The following is a 20,308-nucleotide window of genomic DNA, read 5'->3' on the forward strand; positions in this document are numbered from 1 at the left end:
ATAGCAGTGTCATGAAGGCCTCATGAAGAGAGTATCAAGGAATCCATGATAATGCTGACGTTACAAATCTGGGAAATTGAGAAGAAAGTGTTACCTTTGTCAGAAATAGGAAAATTCAGTAGAGGGGTAGGTGTTGAGTTTTTTTTTTTTTTTTTTTTTTGAAAGATAATGAGATATGTTTTGGAAATGTTGAGTTTGAGGTACTATGAAATAATAAGTTGCAATGTCCAACAGATGGTTGTTATGGACTGAAGCTCAGTAAAGACTAAGGTTGAATATGTAGATATGGAATTCATCTGCATATAAAACCTACTGAAGATGATGAGTTCCCTAAATGAGAGTATAGGAACAAAAGAGTCTAAGACCAAGCTTTGGAAAGAGGAAGAATAGTTAGACAATTAAGAAAAGAAACAGAAAAAAAACTACTATCCTGAAACTCAGAAAAAAGAGAATGTCTAGGAGGAGAGAAGTTGGTTATATAAAGTCATATATGAAGTTTCTTTAGAGGAAAATTAGTCAAGTTAGTCACTTTTATTAATGCTATTTTATCCCACATTTTATTTAGGTCTGCCCTTGTGAAAAAAAAAAAAGAAATTACACGAGAAAATTATTTTGAGATCTCAGTGTGAAAATATGGTGTTGAAAAAAAACCACACAATTTATTTTTGTTTTTATTTTATTTTTTTAACTTTTAAGGGGAAAGGGCATATCACAGCAAGTCTATTTCTGTAATTGGAGTCAATTTACTTCTTCCCTCTTTACTCCATCCTATAAGAAAATCCCTACTCATTAATTAATTTGGTGCTTCTTGGTTATTTGGGTATATTTTTCTCCCAGGGGCCTCTTTATTCCTAGATCTGATATAATTCTTTCTAGCCTTTGTGGCTTTTGTAGTATCACTATTTTGTTAAGTGAGGTAGAAAGTGCTGATTTATTTAAGGTTACTCTTATGACCAATGATTGAGCAAATATAAAATCCATTAAGCTGTTCAATAGAAGTCTGAAGATAGTTTATAGCTACACAGATTTTTTTTCTTTATTTCATATTCCGCATTTGTGGATTTATGGTTGTGGGTTTGTTGTGGTTTTTTAACTAAGAGCAGTAGAAATGATTCAGCTGCTATAAAAAATTCCTAAGAAGTCTTCCCTTTGTCCTCACAAAAATCTCTCAGTTTTAAACATCTTTGGTTCAGTTATTTTAGATTTTTCCACAGCATTGTGTTTTTCCAACCCCATTCATTATTAGATGGGAGAACATAAGGAAGCCAGAACTTTTTAGCTAAATCTGTCCATGTTTAAGGACCAAGATAATGAATACTGGAGGACTCCTTGTTCTTTTTCTGCAGCAGGAAATGATCTGTCCTCCGCCTTCACCTTCATATTTTTTGTCCACTTTGCAAAGAAACAAATTGCACAGCTGTGTAGAGGAGGCTTAACTATACAGATTGTGCTTGTACTATGCACCCCACACCAGCTGCTTTCTACTATTTAGTTTAAGGGAAAAGGCGTTAATTAAAGAAAAATGGTGGCAAAGGTCAGATAAACTTGTAGGGTAGGAGCTATGCCAGATGATGAAAGAACCAGGTTATTGTGTAAAGCTCATTGCAGCCTAAGTCTCAGAAATTTTCTTGTCTAATAGACATGCTGACCATCCCTCTCTTTAATTTGATGTGTATTAAAACACATATTCCCATATGCAAACACATGGAACCCCAAAGTATTCAGTTTTCTTTTTCTGTCTGTTGTCTCTTTCTGATTAGCATCAAATTTGAATTGAATCTTTTAGGAGATAAAATTTTGCCAAAACTAGTGATCTCATTGACTCATGGCTCTGGTCAGAAATACTGAAGGTTTTTCCCTCCTAGAGTGATTGTTTTGTGAAGTCAAAATAATCCATCTTTTGCTTCAGTTCTAAGCTTTTTCTTATGATAGCCTTGAATTCCTGAGTGGATGCTGTCTCATAAACTGAGAACTCAGAAGAATCTTATCTTTTTTTTTTTTAAACCTTTTAGGTCTCCCATAGCTTGGAAGGTCATTTCCAGTTGAACTAATCTGTGTCTTGCCACTGGACTCTGATAATTGGAGGAGAAAGTGAGGCTGGTGATTTTATACATCCTTGTCTCATTTAAATCCAATTCACTTGCGCATCAATACACCATCCTCCTGATATCATTGTTCTTCTTTGAGAACAAAGAATGAACAATATGGGCTAATATTTTTGTATGATAGCTTTGAGATTGCAGGGGCTCAAGCATCTCTATCTCAAAGCTCTCTATCTCTAGTTCCAAAGACCTGCTGTCTCCTGGATTATTCATTTCAACATTTGGTCAAAGCATACTATTTAGAAAAGACACATTAACTTGTTTTCTGTTATGGACCCAGAAGTCTCTGGACTACTTCACAGAATAATGTTTTTAAATAATTATAAACTTAAATAATTGTTTTTTTAGGAATTAGTGAAATTTTTTTTTCTTATTTAAGTTCACAGACTTCTTAATATCAATCTGTCTACTGGTCTGTAGATTCCAGGTGAAGAATCCCAAATCTAGAAAGGGAAATGATGGTGGCAGTGTCCTTTGCCTTGGCCAGATCTTATCTGGAGTCCTATTTCATATGTGGTACAACCTTTCAGGAAAGATACTGACAAACTAAATGTATGTCAATATTCTGACCATTTGAAACACTGACATTTGAGGATCAGTTGAAAGATTTGGTGATATGGAGTCCAAAAAAGATTTGAGAGGACATGATAACTGGTTTTTATTTAATCCACTCTGATGAGGATTAATAATGTTAACTCATATTTGTAGCAACTCATCTGAACTTCATCTTCCATTTGCACTGGCAAATTGTGTCCCCAAAGAGTGGATGACAACTCTCTCTCAAGATTTTAGGAATAACTCTCAGTGAATGGTGGTTTATAATTGTTATTTATGAAACCCTATCCCATATTCTCCCTTAATGTCAGTTTAGCCAAATGATAACTCCTTTATATTAAGAAAAGATGATTTCCTCTCCTGATTCTGCTTCCTATGTTCTGGACTTTGCTATCATTCCCCAGCTTCTCATCCCAGAAGTTACCTCAAGCCTTCTGAACTTCTCACCTTCGACAGCTCTCTCAACTCTTACTTTGTTCCTTTGTCTTTAGGTGAGTTTCTACTACACTGTCCATTACATTGGTGAGTTCCTCCTAACACTTCCACTTTGACAAAGAATCTTAAGTCGCCATTTCAAATTCATTTCCCAGGTGTGTGTCTGACTGCAAATTATGCTACCATCCCTTCCCTCTTCTTTTCAGTTTACTTTTAGGTGTTGTCTTCCCCTATTAGAATTAAACTCCCTGAGGGACTTTCCTTTTTCATATATCTTTATATATACAAATATAGAGAGAAATCTTTCATAAAATTTAACTCCCCATCACTAAATAGTATCTGGCACATAGAAATGAATAAAAGTTTGTTCATTTAAATGCCTGCTAATATCAATTAGGTTGTTGTTGTTGTTTTTTTTTTCCCCTCAGGCAATTGGGGTTAAGTGGCTTGCCCAGGGTCACACAGACAGGAAGTGTTAAGTATCTGAGACCAGATTTGAACTTAGATCCTCCTTGTAGCGGATGGAAGATATTGGGGAACTCTGAGAAAAGTATACTTGAAGCAAAGATACTTATACCATGGTGTTAACTCAATGTAATTAATGAGATGATGGTTCTCTAGTTCACATATACTTAGTGTGCTGTAATGATGTAATTATATTGAGGTATTCAAGGGCTGAGAGGACTGGAAATGAGACATTCTATCTTTGACCATCCTCCTGGTGGCTCTCCTGCCTCCTCCACTCCTCCACTGGGTCAGACTATGACAGACACAGACTGTGAAGGAGACAATAAAAGACTTTAGACTATTCCTGACTATCCTCATGGTGTCTGTCTTGCTGAGACCAAAGCCCATCTGGAGGTCCCCCAGAAAGCTAGCCCAGATATTACACTTCTAACTTCAGGGCTGGTGTTCTATCCCCCCCCTGCGCCACCTAGCTGCCCCTCAATTAGCTTTTACAAAGAGATTTTTGCTGAGAATATAGCAAGTGTAGAAGTACAAAATATTTTCCTGAAATGTGTGGTGGGGATGACTTTCCCCTTTTCACACAACTATTAGTTGGTTGAAATTATACAACATTACTGAAGGAAAATGGACTCCATTTTAAAACAGATATTGAGGCACCTGTAGAGGGAACACATAGGGCAGAAGCACACCTCCTGATCCTGGGATTCCCCCCCCCCCTTTTTTTTTTTTCCTTTTCAGAATCTCCTGGAAAGTTCACTTCTGGTTGTGGTATAGTTAGTGAGCAAGTTACTCCTTTGGGTTCTTTGCTGAGCTGGATCAAGCAGATCCTCTCAGTTGCCATGCTGGCTCTTTAAATAGAATCAGCTGTCACTTCTATTGACTCTTATTTGTCTGGTGGTAGGACTTGTTCAGTGATGCTTCTGATCTCATCCAATAATCTGGGGGATGCAATTTCAGGATGTTCATTCACCTAAATGAGGAAATGTGAAAATTCAAAGAAACATTGCTACTGGTCCCAGAAGGGACTCTCTCCTATCTGCAACTCAGCAGTTCTTTCTTAATTAAAAATCATTGAAAAAGACTTTGATTTAACTTTGCATATATCCTCAGGTTCAATTCCAGCCCCCCTGAGTCCTTTGAACTCAGCTAACTAGATTTTTTAAAAATCATCACATAATTTCTAATGGATTCTACATAGTGGATTCTTAACAGGCAGATGATACATGGTCTAAGTACAAGTCCTTATTCCCTCTTAACACTGTACATCAAGATAGAACTAAATTAAATATGTCCTACTTGGTATCCAAGGGCAAAATTTGAATTCAGGGATGAACCTGCAGAGAAGCAAATTTTGATTAGATTGTTAGGAAAAATAGTCTAAGAATTGAAATTGTCCAACAGGAAGATAGTCTGCTATGAAAAAAAAATGAGTCCCCAAGTTGTGGATATTTTAAGTGAAGGCTCATCTCCACTTATAAGAGAGGTTCCCCAGTACCTATCCAGAACAATGCCAGACACATAGTCATTGGTCAATAAATAAGGTTGATTTTGTAAGAGGCATGACTGCCTAAATGGATTTTAGACTAAATAATCAACTCTAAATTCCATGATTCTGTTTATATCATCTTGATTCCTTTTGTTTAATTTCATATGCATTATTCCTTCATTGTGGATGTTAAGAAATCATGTGATAATTTCCAACTGAAAAACCTGAGTCTAAAATGAATACACACTCATAGAACTCTGATCTAACAGCCCAAGTTTTAGATTATCTCAAGGACATGAAAAATGTAAGATTTGTTTGTCAAGTTTGATGTCTTTAAGGTTTAATTTTTAAAATGTATGCAAGATTACCATTTTATCAACATGAAACTATAGTATGTCCCAAACAGTTCTGTGTAGTTTAAAGTTATTAAAGACTTCTGGGGGGGGATATCCTGTATTTTCATTCTTATGCATAATTTTGACATTTAGAGGCCAAAGGTTCTAGGATAATGAGCTAACATACCTTAATTCTTTGTATAATATCTGAAAAGTTAGAGCCTATGTAATCAGTCAATAAATATTTGTTAAACCCCCATTATATGTCAGGCACTGTGCTGGGGTAAAAAGGTAGTTCTTGTCCTCAAGGAGTTCACAATCTGATGAGAAAGACAAGACAAAATGTACATATAATTTACATATAGGATAAATAGGAAAGAGAGGGACACTGTGTTTGTCCCTATTCTTATACTTTTTGACTTAGCAAATGCTAGCATACTTTTTATTTTACTTTTTATTCTCAGTTACTAACACTTTTATCATCACTTTAACCTTCATAGAATGAGTGCTTCTTTGAGATATCATTGAGTCCCATGTTACTTCTATGTACCATAATCAAAATCCTATGCATCGAGGAACTTGACTCAGGCTGCAAGAATTCAAAGGATAAATTTATACCGATGTCTTCATACATAACTCTAGGCCTCTGCCCATTTTTTCCTTATATCAGAAGACCTCATAGATGAGGAAGAGGATTGACACATAATTCAAGAATATTTCTCAAGTACCAGTTCCCAAACTGTTTCTTAGTAGTTGAAAATCTATAATATATTTTTGGGTCATGAAAACATATTACTCAGCATTCTTATTATATTGATTTAAAAATGAAGATTTTTGCAGTTGAATTATACAATAAAATTGTTTTATTAGATTATAATTCTGTACTTATTTTTCCTAATACTGCAATGAAGAGATAATAGATTCTGGAAGACCACAATAAAGAATAAAGATGTAGTATTGGTTAAATGACATTTAAAATGATTTGGCTTTATGAATGGTGAGTGAAAAATTTGAAATTAATTCCCTGTTTCAGAAAAAAAAAACTGATTTATGCCATGATAAAATTAGATATTTAGTTAAAGAAATTTGCAGTCTTTAAATACAGTCTATGCACTAACCCTCATTTATAGCCATCCAATTTAGGGCTTCTGCAGAAAATGATTTCTTCCTTAGGCAGTGTATTTGAGTCTTAGAGTAACTTACTTCTCCCAGTGTATTTCTGTCAGCACCACTTTCCCTCCATGTTTTCATAATTTATATGTGCGATGTGCTTTTAGGTTTTTTCTGTTTCTCCAAGAGCATTTATTTATTTGACTCATAGCATAATATAGAATCAATAAAATGTACTAATTAAAAGTTTGCAGAATTTGATTTTTGTTTAATTGATTTATTCAATAAATGTTTCTTCAGTGTCCATGCTGAGTCAGGCATTATGGGTAAGCTGGGAATTGAAGCAGTATAAACCCTAATGGGATGATAAACATATTCCATTATCCTTGTTTAACACAGAATACCATGTCTTCATTCAATTACTTCAGAGGACTAAAAGTATCTCTTGCTTCTGTTTTTGAGTATTTAAAACAAAAAGAAAAAAATCTCATCAAAATTAAAAGTGTAAAGGATCTATTTTGTATTGTTTACAGGACATCCCTAAAATATATTGTGATATTTATTACAAAAAGCAAAAGTGAAGATATTGGAATATTCCAGTACAACAAGCCTCCTTGGTCTGGTGAATCATTAAAATGTTGACATTTGGTGCCTGTTGCCTTTTCTGTACAGCAGCTATTTTGTTCCATTAATGGTAATGAGTTGTCTTCATTGTGCTATTTTGTTGCATTCTCTATTGCCTCATTGAATGTTTTGTTGTTCCCTTATATACATTCTGCCCTCCAGAGTACATATTGTGAATGCTTAGAAAATATTGATGGTGAGAAAGGAGAAAATTTTCATGAAGCATTCCCCGATCTTCCTAGCTGAACCTTATCTCTTGTTCTTAACATTTTTACTCTATTAGGTAGTTGGGAGTTTCTCAACTTCCTCAAATTAGACTATAAACTCTTTGAGTTCACAAACTGTCATTGATGAATTTTTTTTTATATAACAATATGTAAGACACAATGTCTGTACATAGTAGGTTATTTATATGTATTGATATGAGTTTGTTTATATATATACATATGTGTATATATGTGTGTATGTGGTTTTTTTGTAATGGGCTGAGGGTTTATTGATGCATGAGGTCCAAGTACGGACTAAAAGTAATTGACTATTTATTAATATCATTTATAAAAATGGTCCCTCCCCCTCTGTGCAAGTCCTGATGTTTTAGAAATGAGATTTTGGTGGGTGGGGGAGAAGACAGGAAGAAAGGGGGAGTTGGGCCTGGGTTAGACTCCGAGCTTTGGTTGTGTGGCTGCTTGGCAGCTTTGACTAGGCCACAATTGCTATCGCCGATTCTTCCACCCCCGATCCTTCTTCACTGAGAATAAAGACGACGATTTTCCCCTAACCTGAATTCCTGACTTGCTGATTTAAAATAACAACCACATTTGGCGAACGTGGGAAACCAAAATGAAAAGCTCTGACCAGGAACTTGGGTGAGTATTGTTTAACAAATAATGAACTTATTTTCTTAAAAAACTAAACCAGTAATCTTTTTGGCAAAATGGGAAATTTAGCTGACCTTATCCCACCCAACCCCACCTAAGAGGGTGTTAGAAAGCATGTTAAGCTGATAGAAATACATGATTACTTATAACTTGGGAACAGGTAGCGAATTTGTGGGTACATTAAACTGATTCCCCTTGGTTCGTAGAGGAGGGGATCTCTAGATAATTCCCTGGTTGGACAAGAGATTCCATCTTTCAGAAAATGGTCCCTTATTTTCCATCTAGGATTTTATTTATACAAATAATTAATTAGCCTTTAAGAAACTTCCTACCCCTAGAAAAAGAAAAACCTGGCTCCTTCTACTCCTTCTCAAAAGCCATGATATTGGGAGGAAGACAATGAAGAGATTAATGACCATATCCCTACAGGGCATGGAGACTTAAGTGAGCAAGGGTGTGGTGACCTTCCTCCTCAGGAGGCAGCTTCAGCCCCACCCCAGGAGCAAGTGATTGACTCTCCTCCACCAACTCCACCCTCCGTGATGGAGGGAGGAGGGGCAGTGGGGGAGGCAGTGACAGTACCAGCACCTCCCCCCCACCATCCCCAGTATCCAATTATGAGTAGACTGCAAGAGGGCTTAATGAAGGCCAAAGAAAAGGGTGTGGACATCCGGGAGCTCCAGCCACTTATGTTTCCTGTAATTTCCCAGTTTAATGCCTCCGGTCAACAAAGTCGAAGATACGCCCCTTTTAACATAGAAATCATTAAAGATCTTAAAAAGGCTTACACTCTTTATGGGGCTACATCAGCTTATGTTAAGATGCTATTACAGAATTTGGCTTTTGAAATCTTGACTCCTGATGACTGGAAATCTATAGCAAGGGTATGCCTAGAACCTGGACAAAATTACATGTGCTTTCTAAATATAGTGAGTTCTGTAGGATATAAGCCCAACAAAATAGTCAAAATGCTGTTCATGCTGCAATCACCTATGACCTACTACAAGGTATAGGTCCATATGCAGACGTCACAGCACAGATTAATTATTCAGTAGCAGCATATGAGCAAATTGCTGCTAATGCTATCAAAGCGTGGGCTTCGATTCACAATAAAAATGACAAAGGTGAGACCTTCACAAAAATAACACAAGGGCCAGATGAGCCCTTTGCTGACTTTGTGGGACGTTTGCAGACTGCTATCACAAGAACTAATGGGGAAAATTCATCAACAGATGTTTTAATAAGGCAACTTGCTCAGGAAAATGTTAATGAGGTCTGCAGAAGAATTATACTAGGACTGCGCAAGGATGCTCCTTTAGAGGAGTTCATAAGACGCTGTGCCACAGTGGGTACAAATGCCTTTTATAGCCAGACTATGATGCAGACTTCCCAAGATCCCAACATGGGTAGACAGGGTCCCTTCCGGCAAGGGACTTCTAGAGAGACACGTCAATGCTTTCAGTGTGGTAAAGTAGGGCATCTGAAAGCTCAATGTTGGTATAGAGGCAGAGTGAGAAAACAGGGTGGGAGAACAAGACCCAGTACCCCATGTCTAAAATGCAACAGAGGCTTCCATTGGGCCTCAGAATGTAGACAGGTTCAGGGAAACGGGATGAGGGCCCAGCCCCAGGGCTGAACCAGACAAAAACACTTGGGGCATGATGGCAGCCAATGGTGTACCCAGAGAGTACCTAGACGGCCAATACCCCAATATGACCAATCATCCAGGAAGCCATATGATGGCAGAAAGGGATTACACAATCAATCAGCCAGGAAGTAACCTGATGGAAGAAAGGGATTACAATTAGGGAGAATAGAGTTGTATGCAGCTGAGACAACTGAGATACCCCCTGGAGAGGTGAAATCTGTTCCTCTCCAGCCTATGGATCCCTTGCCTCCAGGCACAGTAGGCTTGACCATTTTACCTCCTGAGAGTACGTACAAAACAGTGTCCATCCACATACTGATGTGGGAAACTGGAGAATGTGTAGATAATATCCAAGTCACCAATACAGGAAGACAATGTGTGACTTATCACCCAGGAGAAATAGTAGCATCAGGTTTACTCATACAGAATCCTAATAAGCAGCCTGGTGATAGTCACCCAGATTCTGATTCCAGATCACAAAATCCAGCAATTTACTGGACAGCAGCTGTAACAACTGACCAACCTATGCTCACAATCTATATAAATGGCCTTCCATTGGAAGGATTGGTAGACACTGGTGCAGATCGGACGGTCATTAGAGGTGCCAGCTGGCCCAGTCACTGGCCAAAGATTAAAGCAGACACCTACATGTCTGGTGTAGGAGGATCAATAGCAGCTGAAGTTAGTGCTGCCCTATGAGATGGACTTTTGAAGGCAAAACAGGAGTTTTTACTCCTTTTATAGTTGAAAAAATCCCCATCAATTTGTGGGCAAGAGACATTTTACAGCAATTAGGGTTAAAAATGAGTACTTCGGTTTTTTAAGCAGGGCTGCTGTTGAAGGCCTGCCAACACTTTCACCTGTTCCTATCCAATGGAAAACTGATACACCAGTGTGGATAGAGCAGTGTCCCTTAAGTAAAGATAAAATTCAGGCCTTATTAGATATAGTACAGGAGCAGCTTGACCAAGGACACTTAAAACCTTCTCTAAGTCCTTGGAATTCCCCAGTGTTTGTTGTGAAAAAGAAATCTGGAAAATGAAGGATGTTAACAGATTTAAGAAAAGTGAATGAACAGATGGAAACTATGGGAACTCTTCAGCCTGGACTTCCATCTCCTACGCAGTTGCCTAGAGAATGGCCTCTTTGGGTCATAGATATTAAGGATTGTTTCTCTGGATAAGAAGGATATGAAAAGATTTGCCTTTTCAGTGCCCAGCATTAACTTAGCTGAGCCTTATAAAAGATATGAATGGACAGTTTTGCCACAGGGAATGAAAAACAGCCCTACTATGTGTCAAATGTATGTTGCTGCTGCTCTTGCTCCAATAAGAAAAGCATTCCCAAAAGTTAGGCTATTACATTACATGGATGACATTTTGGGATGTGCACCTGAGGAACAAATGTTAGAGGCATGTCTACAAAAGACCATAGAAACACTAAGGAATTACAAATTATACATAGCACCAGAAAAAATTCAAAGACATGCTCCTTTTCAATATTTAGGATATGAAGTATACCCTAAGGTGCTTACAGTTCAAAAACTCTCCTTAAGAACAGAAAAGCTAAACACATTGAATGATTTTCAGAAATTGATAGGAGATATCCAATGGATGCGACCAGTGTTAGGTTTGACTACCTATCAGTTACAACCGTTATATGACATTTTAAGGGGAGACAGTGCTTTAAATTCACCACGCCAGCTTACAAAAGAAGCTCAAGAGGCTTTGAGAGAAGTTGAACTGGCTTTATCCAATGTGGTTGAAAGAGTCACTCAAAAACCCTTGGAGATATCAGTTTTTGCCACACAAGAGGCACCCACAGCAGTCCTTCATCAAGGACACAGTGTGATAGAGTGGGTGAACCTCCCGGCACAACCAGAACAAAGCCTTACACCCTACCCAGTGCTTGTGGCTAGAATTTTATTAAAGGCCACTAAGCGAGCAGTACAATTATCTGGGACAAGACCTGACAAGATATACACCTTTTATACCAATACACAAATTAATGTGTGTTGTGAGACCATCCCAGAGTGGCAAATTTTATTAGCCATGGCTCCAAATTTTTTACATGGGTCTCCATTAAAGATAACTAGACTATTACATAATTGGCGATGGATTCTTGAAGAAAAAGTTTCTAAAGTTCCTCTTAAAGGACCAACTATCTTCACGGATGCATCCAAACATAATATTTGTGCTGTGTACTCTCATGATCTAACTATAAAGAGAGTAGTCAGAACTCCTTTTCAGTCCACTCAGCAGAATGAATTGTACGCGATCATTCTAGCTCTTACTTATTATCCAGGAGACATAAATATAATATCTGATTCGGCCTATTCAGTAGGTGTGGTACAAAGAATTGCCACAGCCCAAATAAAATTTGCAGCCTCTAATATATATCAGCTCTTTAAGAAACTTCAAGAGCAAGTGAGAAAGCATCCAGGTAAGATCTATATATTACATGTCCATTCTCATAGTGGACTTCCAGGTCCCATATTTGATGGCAATTCAAAGGCAGATAGCCTTCTAACTATGTTGGTCAATACCCCTTTGTTCCAAGAAGCTCAGGCATCTCATTCTAAATATCATCAGGCTGCTCGAGCTTTACGTTTACAATTTGGAATAACAAGAGAGGAAGCTAGGAGCATAGTAAAAGCCTGTACGGCTTGCCTTCCTTTCCACGCTCCTACACTGCCTCCAGGGAAGAACCCTCGTGGTTTGAGACCCAATGAAATCTGGCAAATGGATGTGACCCATTATAAATCTTTTGGTCGTCTGTCTTTCATCCATGTTGTGGTAGACACCTTTTCGGGATTCACTTTTGCAATGCCAGCAGCAAAAGAGACAGCCCGAGTGGTCACTGAATTCCTCATACAAGCATTTGCCATTATGGGTGTGCCACAAGCAATAAAAACAGACAATGGTCCTGCTTATACTTCAAAACATTTTGCACACTTTTGTGCACAGTATAAGATTTTACACACCACGGGCATACCTTTTAATCCTCAAGGACAGGCAATAGTGGAGAGGAGAAACAGAGATATTAAGACGCTCCTCCAAAACAAAAGAAAGGGGGAGCCACAGGTAACCCTAGAGAACTTCTAAATCTAGCTCTTTATACTATTAACTTCTTGATTTTTGACAAAGATGCACTGGCTCCGGCAGACAGGTTTTATAACCCACCGGAAGGTCAGTGTCCAATGCAAGCAGCTCCACTATCTTTAGATAATCGCCAGGTGATGTGGAGAGACCCAGAAAGTGGTGAATGGAAAGGACCAGATAGGCTAACTGCTTTGGGGAGAGGGTTTGCTTGTATCTCTACAGGTGGAGAAGGAATCAGATGGGTGCCAACGAGCCATATTCGCCTTGTCCATCGCAGAGAGATGGAGCAGACCCTTGAAACAAAGGAGAAGACCCAAGAAATATCGGGTGGTTCTGTTGCTGATTGTGTTCACCATTGAAAGAGCGTGGCAGTTATGGCGTTTGACTCATGGACATCAAAATTGTTGGACTTCAAAACCCTCAGGAATCATTGGATTCTCTGAGACATGGGACTTGAAAACTCTCAGGAATCATTGGATTCTCTGAACCATAGGACTTGAAAACCCTCAGGAATCATTGGATTCTCTGAGACATAGGACTTGAAAATCCTCAGGAATCATTGGATTCTCTGAGAAATGATAAGACTGTTACAGGACTTCAAAATCTGCTGGAATCATTGGATTCCCTAACACATAAAAAGACTTTTGCAGGACTTCAAAAACTCAGGGGATCATATTCCCTGACATGTGAAGCAATGGACAATAGATTGGTTTTGGACTATCTCTTGGCTGCTGAAGAAGGTGTATGTGTGACTGTTGTTTACATACCCTCCTTCTAGGACTTCTGGTGATCTTTTCCAACACCATGTTGATTTATATTGTTTGCTATTCCGCTACTTGCATGTACAATTCATGTTTGTTACACCACATCGAGCCTGCACTGACTGAGGGGAGGGTCATCCCTAATAGCCTCTGCGTTATTGCTATGTGCTTGTGTAATACCTCCCATGCTGATGGGTTTGTGCATAATAAGATCCTTCAGCCCAGAAACCCGCTAGCAACCCCCATTTCCCTTTGGTGCTTTTCATCTCCCTTCCTGAGATGTCAGGGAGGGCGTGATCATCTCCTTTTTAGTGCTTTCACCGCCTTTCCTGAGAAGTCAGGGAGGCTGTGATCACCTCCTTTTCGGTGCTTTCACCTCCTTCCCTGAGAAGTTAGGGAGGCTGTGATCACCTCCCCTTGGGCTCTGACCTCCTGAGGATCAGGGATGGCATGACCACCTGTGTTCTAAAATAAAAGAAAGCGGGAGATGTAATGGGCTGAGGTTTGAGTTGATGCACTGAGGTCCCAAGTACGTGAGGCTAAATAGTAATTGGGCTATACTATATTAATATACATGATTGGATAAAGAATGGTCCCTGCCCACTCTCCGTGCAAGTCCTGATGTGTTGTATAGGAAATGATGATTTTGGTGGGTGGAGGCAGAGAGAGAGACAGGAAGAGAAGCTGGGAGAGATTGGGCCTGGGTTCGAGACTCCGAGCGGCTGGTTGTGTGGCTGCTGGTCGAGCTAGCTTCTTGACTCAGCTGCACACATTACTATCGCCGATTCTCTTCCACCTCCGATCCTTCTTCACTGAGAATAAAGACTGACGATTTTCCCCTAACCTGAATTCCTGACTCCTGCTGATTTAAAAATACACGATCTTCACAGTTTTTATGTATAATACAAAGCATTTATCTATCAACCCATTGATTTATTTATTTGGAGGGCAAGATGGGAATAAGAAATCATAGGAAATGCCTCATTTAGTAAGTGGCACATGAATTGATTAGGGAAGGGTTTTCCCTTCACTTCAACCTATGTTGGGACCAAGATGCATTTTAATAGAGAAAGCTTTGTAGTACAAGGGTAGGATTGAGTGTAGAAGGGAAAGGAAAAAGCTTGCAACTGTTGGTGGGGGCAGAAGTGGAGAAGTAGACAGAAAAAACACATTTTTCTGAAATAAAGTAATCTGGCAGAAAAGTCCTTTGTTCCTTTCTCTTGACAATTTTGAAGTCTATTTATTGATCTCATGACAGTTGCTAGCCTGTACCATAAGGGCTGTGTTTGAATTAACATTGTGTTTATATATAAACAATTAGAGGACACTTAAGACAGTTATCTTGCCATGTGGGCTCAGAGGTCTATTCTCTATAGGGAGGGTTAATACCTTCCTCCAGTTTGTCTGGGAAATAAATGAAATGTGTGGGTTTTCTTTTCTCCAACATATTAAGCTGAGTCTTACTAGGAAATCAGGAAAAGTGCTTCAAGGCTGGGGTGTAACATGAGTTTGAGAATTAGATCATGTACCTCAGATTTCCCAGGTTTCTGAGAACTGGGGATGGAAGAAAGGAAGACATCAGGTGCTATAGAATCCAAGTAGAATTTAAAAATCCTTTTGGAAGGTGAAGTGGTCCTGTGCCTATGGAGTAACAAATAGAATGGATAAAGATAAGAATGGAGGATCTGTCCTTATGGTAGAAATGATCATTATTAGTTTAGCTAAACTCACAAAGTCAAAGTCATTTAGTCTTTGGGACAAGGGAAGCTGAAAGATCTAGATATACTTCAATAATACTAATTCAAAAGTCAGTATTGATTTTTGGGGGGTTACAAGGTGATTGGAGTTAAGTGACTTACCCAGGGTCACATAGCTTTAGGTGTTAAGTATCTGAAGCTAGATTTGAATTCAGGTCCTCTTGGCTTCAGGACCAGTCCTCTATCCACTGTGCCATTTCACCGCTCCTCCATATTGACTTTGTGACAGCTTTTAATCTGAACCCTGAATAGTTGCAGTATGTATCAGTAGGCTGTGGTCCTTCATATATGTGTTTCTCTTTAGTGATAGCAAAAAGAACCATGAATTTGCTATCAGAGTTTGGTTTTGTTTTCCTGTTCTGCAATGTACAACAATTAGGTCACATGATCATTAGAGCACTGGGCTCTGGAGTCAGGATGATCTAAGTTCAAATTAGACCTCAAACATTGCCTAGCTATATGATCCTGGGCAAATCATTTAATGTCTGTGTCTCTCAATTTCCTCAATAGACACTAGCTCCCAAGGTTGTTATAAGGATTAAATGAAATATCTGTAAAGTAATTATCAGAGTGTCTGGCACATAGTAGGCACTGGTTTTCTTCTTTACAGTATCAACTTGAACAACTTATTTAACCTTTCTCTGGACTTCTAATTTTCTCATATGCAAAATAAAGGTTAGAAACTCCTCTGGTTCTTTCTTCATCTTATGATGTAGTCAGACTGATGGGGGAACCCCAATAATGTTTTGGTTTGGGGGGGAACTCTTGAGAAATTCTCCTTGCCTCTACAGAACGACCTGCCCCAGGGAATCAAGATAAAGTGGTTTCATTCTGTTATCTTGGTGGGACTAGTTGAGTCCAGGACCACTCCTACCTAGCCCGAGATCTAGATTTCTATGGACCTCTATTGAGTTGGAGATTAGTCTAGGACTACTCATTCAATTGGAAAATTTCTATTCAATTCAAAGATCTTATTCTTATTTCAACTCAAACAGCCCCTAGCCCCTAGCCAAGATAATAAGTTTCAAATTCTTTATAAAAAGGGGCAACTTGGGGCACTTCCTCACAAAGGCCCAAAGCAGGAACATCCTATGCCAAGGAACCTCTCTCTCCTTGGCATAGCTACCTGGGAGGACCTTCTGCCCAATGAGAAAACATTCTCTTTTCAGCATTAACCCTTCTTTATCTCTCTCACCTATTTCCCTAACTGGACTATACCTCTCTTTACCTTTCTGCTAGGAACTTTATCTCTGTCAGAATCTTGACGCTGAGGAAGTCAGTCTTCCTAGCAAAGGCTTTTCAGTTCCAACAATGAACTTCTTTTTGCCAGTCTAACTTTTTGGGTTCGTAAATTCCTTCATGAAGAATCTTCGTGCCAACCAAAACTCTCTGCCCTGCGCTAAACCTCATCATTTGGTTCCCTGACCAGGAATTGAGGGGATCTGAACCTCATCAAGACCACATTTGGTGGGATTATTGCTTTTAGTTGTGGTTGTTATTGACCAATTAAAGCATGTTTACAAAAAAATTTACAAATTAAAACAAGGGCAAAAATTTATTTTAGGAAAAGTGCTTTTTTCTAATTCTATAAACATGCATACAGTTCAGGAAGACCTGAGTTCAAATTCAGCTTCACTTACTAGCTGTATGATTCTAGGAAAGTCACTTAACCTCAATTTGCCTCAGTTTTCTCAGCTGTTAAATGAGGATAATAAGAGCATCTACCTCTAGGGTTGTGGTGAGAATCAAATGGATTTGTAAAGTGCTAAGTATAGTGCCTGAAATGTAGTAGGTACTATATAAGTACTCCTTTCCTTCCCCATCCTATGCTTGGTGTAGCTAGACAAAAAGACAAATGAAACAGAGTTCTTATAGTTCAAAGGGACAGAAATAATGAGAAGGGGTGACTATGAAGAGAGAGGTATTACTTTTGACTAGAGAAAATTTCAGGGAGAACATCTTATGTCAGCTGAGCCTTGAAGGATGAAGAGAATATTAGCTAGTTAAAGAGTGAGAGATGGTGGGGAGATTTGGAAACATATCATTCCAGGTATAATGTGAATAGAAGCAGCAAAATGGGAAAATCTGAGTTGTGTTCAATTTGGATGGAACATAGAAAATTAACCAGAATGAACTAAAATTGTTTTGGAGGTGGTGCTCTAATCTTTTCTCAAACCTACCCTAATCTTGTCCCTTCATGCATCTATCAGCTAAAAAATTAATCAAGGGAAAATTAAGTGGTTGATGTAAGATCAATCTTCATTATTCTTAGTTTCCATATGTGAGAATTTGCCTGTTGATGAATTTATACCATAAATCAATCCATGTTGATGCATATATTCTCAGCTAAGACCTGGGCCAAAGAAATACTCTGCCTTGTTTCACCTCTCATAATGTAAATCAGTGTCCTTTTAGCCATTTATTTAGTGCTACATTTTTCACATTTTTTAAAATAACTTCGATATTTGTAATGGCCCCCAAGTACAAAACTGTCTACTGTTCCTTGGCAAAAGAATGCTACTTCTATAAACTACAGAGAAAATATCTGTGTTAGATAAGCTTCATTTAGTTATAAGCTGTAGTGCTGTTAGCCTTGAGTTTTATTAATAAATAAACAACATAGTACTCCCAGAAAAGGAAGAGGAAAGTTGTTGGGTTGCTTTGGAAAATGCCATGATTAGAGATACAGTCACTTAACCATTGTACTTTCCTGTGTTTACTAATGCAGTGTTCCTGAAGCCTTTTATGGAACATACTTAACAGAAATGATGAGAATTGCCTGTAAAATGTATTAATGTTTGAAAAGAAAGGACCATCTAGTGGCTTTCTAGAAGTAGTTCATGCCAAACCATATATTGGTTGAATTATTTGTCATGTTATTCATGGGGATTTATGACACAGTGCTGGGTGAGGCAAGAACATAATTTTGCTCAGATACGGTCTTTAAGTTAGGAATGCAATTGACTTTTCCTTAAGATTGAAAGTTTTCTCATCAATTAAGAAGGTGGCAGGAAAAAAAATTTTTTGATTTGTTATAATCCTTACAATTTATCTCCCATCTCTGAGCCTTTGCATTATTTTCCCTAATGCTTGGAATCCATCCACATCTCTGCCTCTTAAAATATCTTGTTTTCTCCAAAACTCTACTGTAACACATTTTATATAAAGCCTTTCTTAAACTATCCCCTAACTGCTAGTGATCTCTTTCAAATTTGCCTTTTATTTATTTTTGCATATATTTTGCGTATACTTTTATTTATATGCATGCTCTTCCTTCTGATAGGATATAAATTGCTTTAAAAAGCAAGAATTGTTTTATTATTGTATTCCTTACTTCAGCCTTTAGCACAGTATCTGGGCTATAGTAAGTATTTTAATAAAATCTTATTTATTTGTTGACAAAATTCCATATGCTTAATAAAAGTGAAAGTTTATCTTTAAATTTTTTCAATCCTTTTATTTTTAATGGAAGAGACATCATTTCCTAGTATATTTCCTTCCCTCCCCCCTCTCAAGAGAATATTCCAATATTTATTTTTGTTACATGTTTGGTAGCCCAAATTTTGTTAGAAGACTTGTTTAGTGTCTTAAGCCCTTAAGTTATTGAATAGCTGGGGTCAGATATTTTCAGGGATATGGACATGTGTATTATTCTTGTGGATTTCAAAACCATAAGCTCTTTTTTCCCCCTTTCCTTGCAGGAATTTAGAAATCTTGAAGTCACAAGAAGAAAAGGTAAGAAAGCATTTCTTTTTTTGCAGCTGTTGTCATTGGGAAGTTATTTGCTGCAGCTAAAGGAGATTTCATATTTCCTGGGTCCTCTTGTTTGAATTTCACATAACTTTTTTGGTAGTGGTAATGGGTGTGTGTGTGTGTGTGTGTGTGTGTGTGTGTGAAATAATGAACTTATGCATTGATCTGTATAATTCTGTGAGAAGTGATCTCCAGGAATTATCTTTAAAAATCATACCCTTCTGCCCTAATTTCTGGGAAATGAACTGAAGTCTAAAGAGTTGCCATTTCTGAGCAAGTTCTAGCATTGCATGATTAGAAACTTCTTAAGTGAATAAAGTGTCAAGCTTCCATTGAAAGTGGCATGATAATAACCAGCTTTTATCCAGGAAGAATGTTCTTGCCACAAATTTCCAGTTTACAGTTTAAGATATTTCAGTTGCTAGGAAGGTTAGGAAGCTACCATGTAAAATCTTTGTACTCAGGCTTGTTGCAAAAAAAAAAAAAGTCATTTGAACTGCAAGGGGAGAGTAAATTGTCTCTAAATTAATTTATTTTACTTCTCAAGAAAGCACAATAATGTCCTCTTTTACCCTCCATTATTGCTTCTAGCAAGACTTATTTCTTAAGGAGAAAATCACATGAATGTTAATCCTATGTGATCTTCTGGTTGCACAAGAGGATTATTCTTGTTCATTTTAAAAAAAATCCTTTTAGTAGCAAAGACCCTCTGTTGAGTGAGGGAGTGAGTGAGAGAGAGAGAGAGAGAGAGAGAGAGAGAGAGAGAAACAGAGAGATAGAGATAAACACAAAGAGACAGAGACACAAGCTGACAGATAGAAACAGAGAGACAGAGACAGACAGACAGGGAAATAGACATGAGAGATATAACATCATCTTCCAGTTACCAGAACACTTACCAACAGATTAGAAATAACTTTCTCGCCCTTCTTAAGCATTATGATTTTTAATTATTTATTATTATAGAATGTGTCCCCTAAATATAGTGCCTTAAGACTGCATATGATCATTGTGGTCCCATAAGGAAAAGCACTAGATTTAGACTCCAAGGACCCATGTTCAGATCCTCATTTTGATAATCACTACTTGTCAGACCTGGGGCTAATCATTTAACTTCTTGAATTTTATTTTTTCTTATTTAGAAAAAGAGGGAGTTGAAATACATGACCTCTAAATTCTCTTCTGTCTGACTTTGTGTGTGTGTGTGTGTGTGTGTGTGTGTGTGTGTGTGTGTAATGAAAAATTTCCTGTCTCATTAGTTTGGATCCATTGCTACTTGTTTTGTCTCTATCCTG

General features: G+C 38.0%; 1 protein-coding gene across 2 annotated transcripts in view; it reads left to right on the forward strand.

The window, feature by feature from the left end:
• The window catches only part of FSTL4 (follistatin like 4), a 790,888-nt gene that overhangs the window by 38,294 nt on the left and 732,286 nt on the right, over positions 1-20,308 (forward strand). For both annotated transcript variants that reach the window (XM_031953062.1, XM_031953063.1), the window contains exon 3: positions 18,962-18,995. In XM_031953062.1, the coding sequence (XP_031808922.1) occupies positions 18,962-18,995 (34 nt within the window). The remainder of the gene's footprint in view (positions 1-18,961; positions 18,996-20,308) is intronic.

Source organism: Sarcophilus harrisii, chromosome 2, assembly GCF_902635505.1.
Source record: "Sarcophilus harrisii chromosome 2, mSarHar1.11, whole genome shotgun sequence".
Classification (NCBI taxonomy): Eukaryota; Metazoa; Chordata; class Mammalia; order Dasyuromorphia; family Dasyuridae; genus Sarcophilus; species Sarcophilus harrisii.